This window comes from Rhinopithecus bieti, unplaced genomic scaffold, assembly GCF_001698545.2.
Source record: "Rhinopithecus bieti isolate Rb0 unplaced genomic scaffold, ASM169854v2 scaffold_3906, whole genome shotgun sequence".
Classification (NCBI taxonomy): Eukaryota; Metazoa; Chordata; class Mammalia; order Primates; family Cercopithecidae; genus Rhinopithecus; species Rhinopithecus bieti.
The window spans coordinates 28,738-43,658 of NW_016804230.1; the positions used below are offsets into that span (position 1 = coordinate 28,738).

The following is a 14,921-nucleotide window of genomic DNA, read 5'->3' on the forward strand; positions in this document are numbered from 1 at the left end:
AACTTTATTATTATTATTATTATTTTTTTTTTTTTTGAGACGGAGTCTCGCTCTGTCACCCAAGCTGGAGTGCACTGGCCAGATCTCAGCTCACTGCAAGCTCCGCCTCCTGGGTTCACGCCATTCTCCTGCCTCAGCCTCCCGAGTAGCTGGGACTACAGGCACCCGCCACCTCGCCCGGCTAGTTTTTTTGTATTTTTTAGTAGAGACGGGGTTTCACCGTGTTAGCCAGGATGGTCTCGATCTCCTGACCTTGTGATCCGCCCGCCTCGGCCTCCCAAAGTGCTGGGATTCCAGGCTTGAGCCACCGCGCCCGGCCAAGAACTTTATTTGAGGTAATGGTTTCATCTAGGAGAGGTAAGCCAAGAGGACCCCAGGCTGCTCACTCCCCTCCTTCTCCTCCACTAAGTGCTACCTCCTAAAGCAGGGCTGTCACTCAGAGAGAAGCTTGCCACATGTCAAGCCAGGGCCTCCTCCATCTCCAAGGCCCTGGCTCAAACATTTTGCCGGAAGAAGTGGGCTGTAAAACGGATACCTTCTAATTTCTTCCTGAAGGAAGTGAGTCCATTTGCAAGAGTGTGAAGAAGTTCAAACCTAAAGGTGCTCCTGAGAACAGTGGAGGCTGTGGTGAAGGGAACTGGGGGAGATGTGTGGAACTAATGAAGATGTAGCCTAGACTATGTGCAGGCTGGTTTGAAGGAAAGAACAAAGCATAAGACAGCTGGGGGAGCCTTTCCAAGGGCAGAACAACTTTATCAAATCAAGAAAGAACTCTTCTTTTCTGTTTTGAACACTGTTTATCATGAAAAGGTGTTTAATTTTGTCAAATTTTCTATACTGATTGATAACAATCATGTGATTTTTCTTCTTTAGCTTTCGTTGTGGGTTGGCTTTCTTCCCGAAAGATATGTTGAAGTTCCTTGGTACCTGTGACTATAACTACACTAGAATGTAATGTAGGCCGAGCGCAGTGGCTCACACTTGTAATCCCAGCACTTTGGGAGGCTGAGGCAGGTGGATCACTTGAGGTCAGGAATTCGAAACTAGCCTGGCCAACATGGTGAAACCCTGTCTCTACTAAAAATACAAAAAATTAGCTGGGTGTGGTGGTGGGCGCCTGTAATCCCAGCTACTCAGAAGGCTGAGGCAGAAGAATTGCTTGAACCCAGGAGGCAGAGGTTGCAGTGCGTTAAGACTGCACCATTGTACTCCAGCCTGGGGGACAGAGCGAGACTCTGCTGCAAGAAAAAAAAAAAGAAAAGGCAATTTGGTTAAGAAGTCATACTGGATTAAGGTGAGCTGTAAATCCAGTGCCTGGTGTCTGTACAAGGAGGGAGGGAGAGAGAGAAGTGAGAGAGAGAGAAAAGGAAGGGGACAGAAGGAGAGAGAGAAAGGAGGATGGGAGAGGCAGAGAGACAAAGAGAAGAATGCCATTTGAAGACGGAGGCAGAGACTGGAGTGGTGCAGGTGCAAGCCAGGAACACCAAAGATTGCCAGCAATCACAAGAAACCAAAGAGGCAAGGAAGGATTCTCCTCTACTGCTTTCACAGCCAGCACGATCCTATCAGACCTTTATTCTGGACTTCTAGCCCCCAGAACCATGAGAGAATAATTAGTACTGTTTTATGCCACCCAGTTCACAGTACTTTGTTATGGCAACCCTAGGAAATTAATAAGGCCAGTTAATAGGGTGAATTACTTTGGCTTTCAAACGTTGAACCAGCTTTGTACAGCAAAAATAAATTCTACTTGGTCAAGGTATATACTGCTGGATTTGATTTGCTAATATTTTATTAATGCATTTTTACATCTATATTGATGAGGAATATCGATCTGTCATTTTCTATATTTGTACACTCTGGTTTTGATAGCATGAAAATATCGGCTTCATAAAATAAATTTGGAATGTCTTTGCCTACATTTTAAAAGACACTGCTGAGAAGGGGATCATTACCTGGTGAGCCGATTCTCTTATCAGTATGTAATGTTCCTCTGTGTCTCTAGCAATTTTCTTTCCTCAGAAGTTTACTTTATGTGACATTAATATGGCCACTCCTGCTTTTTTGTAAATTAATTTCATATTGTGTGAATTAATTTCGTATTGTGTGCATGCGTGGTTTTTTTTTTTTTTTTTTTGAGACGGAGTCTCACTCTGTCGCCTAGGCTGGAGAGCAGTGGCATGATCTCGGCTCACTGCAAACCTCCACTTTCCAGGGATTCGTGCGATTCTCCTGCCTCAGCCTCCTGAATAGCTGAAATTACAAGTGTGCACAACCATGCCTGGCTAATTTTTATATTTTCAGTAGGGGTGAGGTTTCACCATGTTGGCCAGGCTGGTCTCGAACTCCTGACCTCAGGTGATCCACCCACCACCTTGGCCTCCCAAAGTGCTGGGATTACAGGTGTCAGTCACCACGTCTGGCTTGCATGTGTTCTTCTAGCCTTTTACTGTCAATCTACCTATGCCACTGTATTCAAAGTGAGTTTCTTGTACACAGCACATAGTTGGATTGTGTTTTTTCATTGATTCTGCCAATCTGTGTTTAATTGGTATGTTTGGACTATTTACATTTATGACAATAACTAGTATGTAAGGCTTAGGTCTGCCACATTACTATGTGTTTTCTGTACTTCTTTTCTTTCCTGTGAGGTGTTTTTTTTTTGAGACAGAGTCTTGCTCTGTTGCCCAGGATGGAGTGTGGGGCAGTGGTGCGATCTTGGCTCACTGCAACCTCTGCCTTCCGGGTTCAAGAGATTCTCCTGCCTCACAGCCTCCTGAGTAGCTGGGATTAAAGGCGCCTGCCATCACGCCTTGCTAATTTTTTTGTATTTTTAGTAGAGACTGGGTTTTACCATGTTGGCCAGGCTGATTTTGAACTCCTGACCTCCAGTGATCCACCCGCCTCAGCCTCCCAAAGTGCTGGGATTACAGGTGTGAGTCACCACGCCTGGCCTCCTGTGAGTTTTAGTCTATCTTCATGTATTTATATATATAATTTATATGTTATTTTGTAGCTTAGGCAAAATAGCTGCACTGAAGTTTCATAGTCAAGAGGCACCGTGTAAGGAGGTTAGTACGAACAGAGTGAACCAGAAGATTCAGGGATCGTAAACCTTTCAGCTGTCAAGTGATCTTTCTTGAGATAGTTTTTGAAGAGCAAGTCCCAATAAACATTTAGATTCTTGTAGCGTGGCTTGAAATGCTACCGAGCAAATTCCTAAATATTTTTTCTATGGAATTCTTGTGGCATGAAGAGCTGTTCAGTGGTTCATATCCTACTTCCACTAAAAGGCAACACTCCCTGACCTCTGGAAATCTCACCTGCTTTCCAAACCTCAGAGTACACTTGTGAGGAAGAAAAGCTGGGAAATGGAGCCGCCTCTGTGCTTCCATTCAGAGACTGAACTGTTAAGCTTCTCCACCTCTGCTTAATCAGTCAGTACTCCATCCAAGCGGGCTCATCGTGAGCCTTCAAGAAAACCCTTAGAGCAGTTTCCAAATGGAATTTATGTAAGAGAATGGGAAATGTGACCAATTATCTAGAGGCTCACATTTCTTTGTACATATATTATATCCGAGATTCATGGCACTTAAAGTCCATCAGTAGAAATACTTGCAGGTATTTGCAAAGTACTATCAGCACTTTCAATCATATGTGGGTTTATTAAAAGGTTATTCTCAGGTTCTACCAGAACAACAAAACATTCATTGAAGGCTTACCCTAGACCACTCCAAGAGCTTCGTATATATGTTAAACAAAAGATCTTTTGGCAGAAATGCTTACAATGCATGTATATTTTAGCATCTTAGGAACTACTGTGGACTTAACTGTGTTATACAGTAACCCAGTACAGCTCTTCCACAATGACTCTGGAAGCCACCGGTATCCTCCATCAGTACTTTGGGAGCTGTTAACACGTGGATTTTACAAAGACCAAAGCTGTCACTTAACTATTAAACTGCAATTCCAATAAATACACACAGCTTGCTAGGGCAAAGGGTAATTTTCTAAGTTTTATATTCTACAGGACATACTTAAACACTGAAGCCTCAAGATTTTGTAACAAAAACTTATGGTTTTTTTGAAACTGGAAAACTGTGGTTGTTTTTCTCTTCTATTTTAATTAAGTTTATACAAATTTCATGCATTAATACCAAATGTTTCTGGAGAAACTAACCTTTGACCCGGACGTCACTGTACCTCTGAAAGTGGTGGTAAGCAGCTTTCCAGGGGTTCCGATAGTGACGAAGCAAAGTAATCGGGGGTCTTGGACGCACTGGGACATACCTCACACCTTCCTCATCTATTACACAGAAGACATTAAACAACTTATTAACATTTGTCAACAATCTTCAAAGTTCAATTCCAGTAAGCGAGGCATGAGTGAGGCTGACTATGTAACGAGCCTCTGGGTTGGACTCTGACTTTACTGGGAAGCGTCATAACACAAGTCAGCCTGTGACCATTACCAATATACTCCTTGGGAGGAGACTTGCGCTTCTCAGCCTTCACCAGAAGACTCTTGGCAGTGGACTTCTCATCATCAGTGCTGTTTGTCTCCATCATGTCACCTTCTTCTGTTGAGATCACGTGCTGTTGCTTTCGAGGCTTTTTCCTTGGGGAGGCACCAGGTGGTAGGTCACTTGTAGGCATGGACAGGTTGTTTGCCAGCAATGAGAGAGATGGAGACACAGTGTTGGTAGCCAGCGGAGGAACTGCTGTCATAGGAAAAGGAGCACACGTATCTGTAAGAACTCAAACACAACGAAGTTTTACTTCCTTCCTTCCAACAAAGACAATGATTAAGAAGACAGTACAGAGCACCAACATTTATTGAGTCTTCCTATGTGTCTTGCACTGTGCTAAGCACTCTGTGGCAGAAGCTGCAAACTCCTCCCTAGTAGCCCGTGTCTTCATCTTCCTTAGTTCCGGGACCTCCCTTTGACAAGGGCACAATAATATTCAGCTAAAGAATGTACTTCCTAGCCTCCATTACAGGTGTGGTCATCTCAGATCCAAGTAGAAGCATTTTGTAGCACTTTTAGGAAATTTCCAGGAGGGAGAGAGAGAGCAGGTGTGACCTACTCCTTGTGTTCTTTCTGTGATGCTGGAACTCAGATGAGATGGCTGCAGCATCCCCAGCTGTCCTGAATCAAGAGCATGAAGGTCAAATCCTAGGGGTGGTGGAGCAAAAAGGTAGAAGGAGCCTGGCTTTCTAATAATTTGATGAAGTCCACACACCATCCCTGAACTGTCTGCCTCAGGACTTCTTCCAAAGGAGATGACAGGATCTTAAGAGTTAAGCTACTATTTTTCACACTTTTTTAACATAAATGTCTAGCAGGTAACCTATTAACTCATTATCGTAAAAATCATCCTAATAAGTAGCCATTATTATTATCCTCCAATTCACAGATGAGAAAACATGGCACAAGTCACACAAGTATGAAGTGGGCAGGCTGGGATCAACAGAGGCAGTCTGGCTTCAGAGCTCGCACTCTCACCGACCACAGTGTGCTGCCTCCAGATAAAATGTGTTGCGAGGACGTAAACATTTGCTTGAGCTTGTATGAATCACACATCTAGGACTTAAAAATCATGTTACGGGGCTCACCTTAACTCTTATTTTCACTCTACCACCTACTTGCCCTATTATCCTCTACCCACTCTGCTGCCCACTCCCAACAGTCACACCCTAAACTTTCCTGTCACCGTGAAATAGAAACTGCCTCACACCCAATCTCAATTTCTAGCATCCAACTCCCCAGGTAAATCCAACTCTCTTTCTAGGTTCTTCCCCTCAGTACTCAGCCTCCAGCACTCCTTAGGCCTACAAAGAACTATCACCTGTTCACCCAACCATGTTCCTGCAGTCACCCACCCCTCTCATGTCTATTCTCCCCCATCGCCAGGTCTGAACCCTATAATCACTGTATTCCTTTTCTTCCTTCATTGTCCCCTCCTTTTCTTGCTTTACTGTGCTCACTTAGCAAAAGGACAAGAGGTTAAATCCTATTCTCCAACCAGTCTGCACCTATGCAACTGAATGTCGCCAGAGGGAGACGCACTACCATGCTGACTGGCCTCACTCGGACAACCCTCTCTGCTAAGTCCAGTCTCTCTTGCGATGCCTGCTTCACACCTTCTTCTCCCTCAAACGCTCGATGCCTCTGCCACCATTTGTACTCTCAGTGGATGGCCTTGCTTTCTATTTTACTGAAAAAGATAGATGCAATCACAAGAACATGTCCATCAAGTCCTACCACCTCATTTCCCTCTCTCCACTGTGTCCCTATACTCTCCTTCTCGCCATGCTTTCAGCAAAGGCCAACCTCTTCAGGTACACACAAATCCCACCCACTCTCACCTCCTCAAACAATGCTCCACGAATTCACAACTTTCTCCTGCATCCCCATTTCTTCTCAGTCTACTGGATCATTCTCATTAACATACAAAACTCTTATTTGTCCCATCTTAAAAAAATCTTCTTCTTGGCCAGGCGTGGTGGCTCACCTAATCCTAGCACTTTGGGAGGCCAAGGCAGGCAGATCACAAGGTCAGGAGTTCAAGACCAGCCTGGCCAACATGGTGAAACCCCATCTCTACTAAAAATACAATTATTAGCCCAGTGTGGTGGCAGGTGCCTGTAATCCCCGCTACTCAGGAGGTTGAAGCAGGAGAATTGCTTGAAACCAGAAGATGGAGGTTGCAGTGAGCCGAGATCATGCCCCTGCACTCTAGCCTGGGTGAAAGAGCACAACTCTATCTAAAAAAAAAAAAAAAATTCTTCTTGACATCATGTCACTTACAATACCTTTTTTCTCTTCCTTTAGAACAAATGCCTCAAACGTGCTGTTTATATATAATGTCTCTATCTCTCCTGGCTTTCTCCTGAACTTGCTCCCAATCATGCTTTTACCTCATCATTACATAGAAACTGCTTTTCTCAAGACCTCTGTGACCTCTGTTTGCCAAATCCAAAGGTCACTGCTCAGACCTCATCTTTCTGATCTCTCACGAGCATGTGATCCACCTGATCATTCTCTCCTCCCTGAAATATTTTTGTTCTTGCAACTTTCAGGACACCACACACTGTAAGCGATATCCTTACCCTGTGTTCCCACCATTCAGCCTCCTTTGCTGGACTTTACTTCCTCTCCCATCTCATCGTAGTGCACTATCCTAAGACTACATCATGGACTGCTTCTGTCTTTATCAAGATACATTCATTCCCTAGGTGATCTGAACCACTCATCCAGGCTCATGACTTCAAATACAGTTTACATATATAATGACAGCTCTCAAATTTATATCTGCAACTTCATTTTCTATTCCAAAAGCCAGCCTCATACATTCAACTATTTATTTGATGTCTACATTTGAAATGTCTAACAGACATCTGAAACTTACCCTATCAAAAACTAAACTCCTCATCTTTCCCTACAAAACATGGTCCTCCTGCAGGCTTTCCTGATTCAGCCAATGGCAACTCTATGGCCTCTGATTACTAAGGCCAAAATCTTGGAAGCTGTCCCAGATACTGTTCTCTCACACTCAACATCCAATCATGAAACACACTTAGCTCTACCTTAAAAACATAAACAGAATCCTACCACCTCACGCTACTTCCACCACTACTGCCCTGGCTGAGCCTTCATTGTTCCTTGCAATTAATGCAACAGCTGCTTGACAGGTCTCCCTGATTCCATCCCTGCTCCCAGAGTCTGTTCTTTCCCCAGCAGCCAGAGTGTTTATCTTCAGTCCTAAGTGAGCGCTTGGCACTGCTCTGCTCACACTCCCTGCTCTGCTCCAACAGCTCCCTGCCAACCCCAGCAAAGCCAAAGCCTTTACAACAGCCTGTGGGCCCTGTTCAACCATGATCTGATCCTGCTGCCACTCCCCTTCTTACTTAGCTCCAGCAACCTTTGGTTCTTTGCTATATTTTGAGCACATCATGCATGCTCCTATCTCAAGATTTTTGTACTTACTGCTCTCTGGCCTGGAATACTCTTTCCCCGGATATCCTCATGGCCAGCAACTTCATTTCTTTAATGTCTCTACTCAATGGTCACTTCCTCAGTGAGGCTTTCTCCTAAACCCCTTTATACAAATTCCAGTCCTGGCTACAACTTTCCCCTGTATTTCGTCCCTGCTTTGTTTCTCCATAGCACTTATCACCCAAACATACATATACACACATACATACATATGTAATTTAGTCATCTTTTTATCTTTTGTCTCCCTTGCTAGAATGTAAGATCTAACAGGATAAAGCTGCATTTGTCTAACACAAAGCTGCATCGTCGTGCCCAGAACAATTCCTGGCATAGACCCCCATAGGTTGAGGTAGGATTACAGGCAGTTCCCTAGCACACAGCGGTAAAGGGAACCAGCCAAAAAGAGCAGATGAGCAGCATAACTGAGGGTGCTTCATTTCCCCTTCTGGATCACTCATGGTATCTTTCAAAGAAAGGGCCAAGGGTAAAAATATCCACAGAAAGAGATTTCATGGCAGAATAAATAGATGAGTAAATAAATAGTAGATTAAAAAAACTATAGACACAGCACAATCACACCTCTATCAGGCAAACAACATGAGAAAGAAATGGAGGCCTTCTCACTGAAACAGTAGGTAATACTGGATACCAGAGAACAAATAACTTGCTTTCTTCTTTGGATTTGTTTCTACTTCACACAGTTTATATACTGATATGTTACTTTTGTAGGAAAAACAAAATTACACAATAAATTATTTAAAACAGAAAAGAAAAAAAGAAAACCTCTCAAGTGACTTGACTTTCTCAAACTGGAAGTTTAGAGCTAAGATAAAGTGGTAAAGGGAGAAATGAATTGCTTTAAGATTTTACTAATCACATACAGGTTTTTCAGCAACATAAATCTTACTTGATTGCATAACAAGGCAATGAAACTTGGAAATAAACAGTACTATAGCCATATTGTGACCCTTTTTACATAGTAGCATTTTCTTAACGCATGCAAGGAAACTACCTTGAAGGATATCCATGGGGAAATGCTAATCTCTTTCATGATTTTGGCCAGAAATTAAACTTAATTACAAAAGGGAAGCAAAGTAGTTTTAGTTTTCACAATGAGTTTATTGCTTTCTTCTATTTATCAAAAACGAATGACATGCAACATCTAAAATGGGTATCAGGGAGTCTCGGCTGAGGGTCACAGAAGAATCTGGATGCTGGAGGAGAATTAGGGAAGGGGAAGAGGCAACTGCCAATGGAGAGTATTCTATGGACGGACTTACCAGAAACTGGCCTCATGATATCCATTGGTTCTACTTCTTCTTTCACTTTAATTTCAGGAACAGGAGGGCCCAAGACGGAGGACAGACTGCCACCCACAGTGACTGATGGAGGTGGTGCAGCTGCAATGGTGGTGATGGGTGGAGTGATGGGGACTGCTCCAGGAATGGTTGAAAGGGCAACGGCTGGTTGTGATGGGGGACTGGCTGCTGCAATCATAGTTGGAATGGTCGGTGGAGGCTGCTGGGCAGTTGGAGGGACGGCAATGGTAGGCTGATCATTATTTTGATTGGATACAGTCTCCATGGACACAGTGACGGGAGTGGCCATAGACACGTGGATTTCAGACTTGGGTTTGGCACTAAAACACAAAAGAAAAGCACATGTAGCAAATAAGAAAAAAACTGCCTTCATCTACAACATCTCAGAGGATGGGTATTTGTCCGATTATTTCTTTTCAGCACACTGCACAACTGATACTCTATTTCTTTTTTAATTTTTAAAAAATTTTGAGACAGGGTCTCACTCTGTTACCCATGCTGGAGTGCAGTGGTGTGATCTTGGCTCACTGCAACCTCTGTCTTCTGGGCTCAAGGGATTCTCCCACCTCATCCTCCCGAGTAGCTAGGACTACAGGTGTGTGTCACCATGCCAGGCTAATTTTTGTATTTTTTGGTGGAGATGGAGTTTCACCATGTTGCCCAAGCTGATCTCTAACTCCTGAGCTCAAGTGATCCGCCTGCCTCGGCCTCCCAAAGTGCTGGGATTACAGGTGAGAACCACCACGCTCAGCTTTAATACTCTATTTCTTGACTTTAAAGTTTAACAAAGCACTTTTAAATGTCAATCACGTTTTAAAAATATACTGTATGTCCTGCTCCCACCCAAGTTTTTATAAGCAGTAATAAAATTAACAAGAAAATAACACTTTAAAGAACTCAAAGTCATATCGTCATAGCACAACCAATTTTCATAATATTAATATACATTTTCCCCCAGAATTCCTTAATATATATGTTGACTTTGGAGTTGCTATTTTTGTTTTTTTTCTTTCTTTTCTTTCTTTTTCTTTAACTACAGTTGTAATTGAGAGGGACTGAGGTTGAGCTGATTACTAATGGCCAATGTCTAATCATCCATTCCTGTGTAAATGGAATTTCCATAAAAACTCGAAAAGACTGGATTCAGGAGCTTTTGGGATAGCTAGCACGTGAAAATTCCTGGAGGGGCGTGCCTGGAGAGGCCATGGAAGCTTCACACCCCTTCTCCCAGGCCTTATGCGTCTGTTCCAGTTGGTTGGTCATCTGCATCCTCTATAATAGCCTTTATGAAAATAGGTTAATGTACATAAAGTGTTTTCCTGAGTTCTGTGTGTTGTTTTAGCAAATTAATCAAACGTATGCATGGGAACTAGCTGGTCAGAAGAACAAGTAAAACCACCTGGGGCTTGCATTGGGCGTTGAAAGTTTGGTAGTCTTGTGGGACTGAGCCCTCAACCTGTGAGATCTGACACTCTCTCCAAGCGTCATAATTGAACTGGAGGGCACCCACCTGGTGTCTTTTGCAAATCTGGTTGGTTGGTTGCCGGGGAGAAATCCTCCCCCACGTCTTACTAACCAAAGGTCCCAGAAGTTTCTGTGGTGGTGTTGAGTGAGAGAAGACAAAAACACTGGCTTTTACTCCTATATTCTCAGATGAGCAACGGTATACTTGGGATTTTTAACCTATAGAAATGAAAATACTGAGTTGGGCACAGTGGCTCATGCCTAAAAATCCCCAGCAATTTGGGAAACTGAGGCAGAAGAATCACCTGAGGCCAGAAGATCGAGACCAGCCTGGGCAATACAGTAAGACCCCATTTCTTAAAAAAATTTTTTTTTTTTTAATTAGCCAAGTGCATTGGCGTGCACCTGTAGTTCCAGCTACTAAGGAGGCGGAGGCAGCAGAATTACTAGTGCCCAGGAGTCCGAAGCTGCAATAAGCTATAATTGTAACACTGGCACTCCAGCCCGGGCAAGAGAGGGACCAGAAGTTCTGGAATATAAAAATGTAAATGCTGAAAGGGGGAAAAAAAAGAAAAAACACTAGAGAGTCTGAACTGCATATTTGAATAGGCATAAGAAAGAACTGCCTAGGCATGGTGGCTCACGCCTATAATCCCAGTGCTTTGGGAGGCCACAGCAGGAAGATCACTTGAGCCCAGGAATTCAAGACCAGCCTAGTGAACATAGGGAAACCCCAAAACTACAAAAATACAAACATTAGCTGGGCGTGATGGTGTGTGCCTATGGTCCTAGCGACTCTGGAGGCTGAAGAGCAGGAGGATTGCTTGAACCTGTGAGGCTGAGGCTGCAATGAGTTATGATGGCACCAATGAACTCCAGCCACAACACAGCGAGACCCTGTCTCTTAAAAAAAAAAAAAAAAAGAGAAGATAAATTACGGCAAAATATTAAAACAGTTACATCTGTTTGATTACTATTATTTTCTCTATTTTCCCATTTACAGATTTTCACACTGAGAAGGCTTTAAGATAAATTTGAAGATATCTAGAAAGAAAAAGAGAGACGAGAAAGAGATAGTAAATAAATAAGAGAGAAAAGATAAAGAAACCAATTCTAGAAGTTCACCTGACAAATAAAGAGTTTCCCCCAAAAAAGGGATGAGATGGAAATTGAGTAGCAGAAAACAAATTATGAGGGAAATAATATATTAAGATTTCCCTGTACCGACCAACACAGGTTTTCAGACTGAAGAGACCACTGAGTATCCAGCACACATAAAAACAACCAGCTGGCACATGTATATCTATGTAACAAACCACCATGGCACATGTATATCTATGTAACAAACCTGTACATTCTGCACATGTATCCCAGAACTTAAAGTATAAAAAAAAGGCAGGGCACAGTGGCTCACACCTGTAATCCCAGCACTTTGGGAGGCCGAGGCAGGCGGATCACGAGGTCAGGAGTTCAAGACCAGCCTGGCCAACATGGTGAAACCCTGTCTCTGTTAAAGATACAAAAAATTAGTGGGGCACAGTGGTGAGCGCCTGTAATCCCAGCTACTCAGGAGGCTGAAGCAGGAGAATCGCTTGAGCCCGGGAAGCAGAGGTTGTAGCGAGCTGAGATCGCGCCACTGCACTCCAGCCTGGGCAACGGGGCGAGACTCTGACTCAAAAAACAACCAACCCAAATTCTACTGTCAAGTTTTTGAACATTGAGAACAAAGATCATTAAAGTGTTCAGAAAGAAACGAATATGTAAGATATAAAGATCAGCACTCAAAAATCATATCTGGGTTTTCAAAAGTAAAAAAATGTAGAAGACAACAGAGTAATACCTTTATATGTATGCCACACACTCTCTCTCATATATATGAGAGTGAGACAGATGAGAGAGAGAGAGAGAGAGAGAGAGAGAGAGAGAGAGAGAGAGAGAGACTCCCTCTCACTGTGTTGCCTAGGCTGGAGTGCAGTGGCATGATCATGGCTCACTGCAGCCTTAAACTCCCAGACTCAGGTGATCCTCCTGCCTCAGCCTCAGTAGCTGGGACTAAAGGTGTGTGCCACAATGCTTGACCAGGTTTTGCATTTTTTATACAGGCGGAGTTTTGCCATATTGACCGGCTGGTCTCGTACTCCTGGACTCAAGCAATCTGGCTGCCTTGGTCTCCTGAAGCTCGGGGGTGGGCCACCACAGCCGGCTAATATTTTTAAAGAGCAATGATTTCTCGTCTAAAATTCTGCCTGCCATTCTATCATTTAAGAGTGAGGAGTTGTGTTTCAGGAATGGAGTAGACATACTTTTTCCTATTCCTCCCACAAAGTAGAGCTAAAACTCGGGAGTGTTAGACATAAACCAAGCACAACGAGCTGCTGAAGAGTGAGGAGAAAAAAGACACATTGTCTAGGGACCTCAGGACCCAGGAACGGCACGGCAGTCAGTTCCCTGGGTTTGTTTTTTGCCTTGTGTGTCCTGGACAGGGTGCTGGAGAAGCTGATAACATGGAAATGCCAAAGAGCAGAGACAAAAAAAGTCCCAAGAAAAGCCTACTCTGTCTAGCCCAAGAACCAACAAAAAGGGGTGGCTTGACATGACGTAAATCCTGTAGACAATAATTGCTCTACTCCAGTGAAACGTCACAGAAACAACTGCGGCCTTGGCAAAGGCTGCGAAGAGTCTAGACTTCCCTGGCCAAGTTGTAATGAGGGGCCTCAATCTCCTCCCCATCCCACTACTCATGCAGTATCGTCAGAGGCCAACTGGGAACCTGGCCTTCACTGATCACCCGGCAGTAACAAGGCAATGCCCCCTCTTCCCTGCTGGGGTAGTTTGAGAGGAGGCCTGCTAAAGTATAACCTATACATAAATCCAGTCTTATAATTTAATACTTACAATGTCCAGTTCCAAACAGAAAATCACTCATCAAGAAAGAGGAAAATCACAACTTGAATAAGACAAGAGATGAATGATAAAGGAATTATCTGACAAGGACTTTAAAGCAGGTATTATAAATATGTGTTAATATGCAATTATAAATTCACTTGAAATGAATAAAAAAATAGAAAAATCTTAGTAAAAAAATCAAAGTTATAAAAATTTTGGAACCAAATACAAATTAAAGAAATAAAAAATACAGTAACTGAAATAAGATGGTCTTGCTGTGTTGGCAGGGTTGGAGTGCAGTAGCTCTTCACAGGCATGATCATTGAGCACCACAGCCTCCAACTCTTGGCCTCAAATGATCCTCCCTTCTCAGCCTCCTGAGTAGCTGGGACTATACAGGTAAGAGCCATTGCATCTGCCTTAGAATCAATGAGGCTGAAGACAGATCAGTATAATTAGCCTAATCTGAAGAATACAGAGAAAACAGACTGAAGAGTGTGGATAGAATAAAGATGTTTTCTGATATGCCAACTATCAAAAATTGACATCTTGGGCATTCTGTCACTACTACTGAAGAGGTGCTCTTACAAATCAAGGGGGTAAATCAAGAAAAGGGAAGCATACAGGCTCCGGGTGACAAGGTGTAGGGAATTCAGAGCCTGGTGGAGAAAAGAGGCACCAGGAACAATAGCTGGGCACTGAGACCAGACAGGTACCAATACAGACTGGGGCAGGCAGAAGCAGGGCTTCAAGGAGGGATATGATCAAGAAAAAGCACAAATGACAGAGATCTGACAGGTTTAACTCATTTACAGCAGTTCTATAGGTTTGGTGGAAAGTTTGAAGATGAACTAGTGATACCTAGAAAAACCTACACAAACATTATAAGCCTTGTAGTACTACATGACTTAAAAAAATTAAACTTACTTATATTGACAGCTATTGGATTTCCTTTTAAATCTGTTTTATATTTTCAATATCTTAATTTTCCTTCAAAGTTTTTTTGTTTTGATTTAATAATACATTCACATGTTTCAAATGATATATGGAGAAAGCTCCTCAACATACTGGATGGGTTCATCCACTATTATCTTCCACACAATATCACTATATCTCAGCATTCCACTGACTCTAAGATGGCGACAGTTATAAAATGAACCATTATTTTGTGTACACTTAAAAATACAATAACTGGGCCGGGCGCGGTGGCTCAAGCCTGTAATCCCAGCACTTTGGGAGGCCGAGACGGGCG

The 14,921-nt window shown here is 43.1% G+C and overlaps 1 protein-coding gene across 1 annotated transcript in view; it reads right to left on the minus strand.

The window, feature by feature from the left end:
• The window catches only part of SAP130 (Sin3A associated protein 130), an 83,558-nt gene that overhangs the window by 5,149 nt on the left and 63,488 nt on the right, over positions 1-14,921 (minus strand). Inside the window, exons 16-18 of the mRNA XM_017867358.1 lie at positions 9,281-9,639; positions 4,473-4,721; positions 4,181-4,306 (exon numbers count right to left, since the gene is read on the minus strand). Coding sequence (XP_017722847.1) covers positions 4,181-4,306; positions 4,473-4,721; positions 9,281-9,639 — 734 coding nt within the window. The remainder of the gene's footprint in view (positions 1-4,180; positions 4,307-4,472; positions 4,722-9,280; positions 9,640-14,921) is intronic.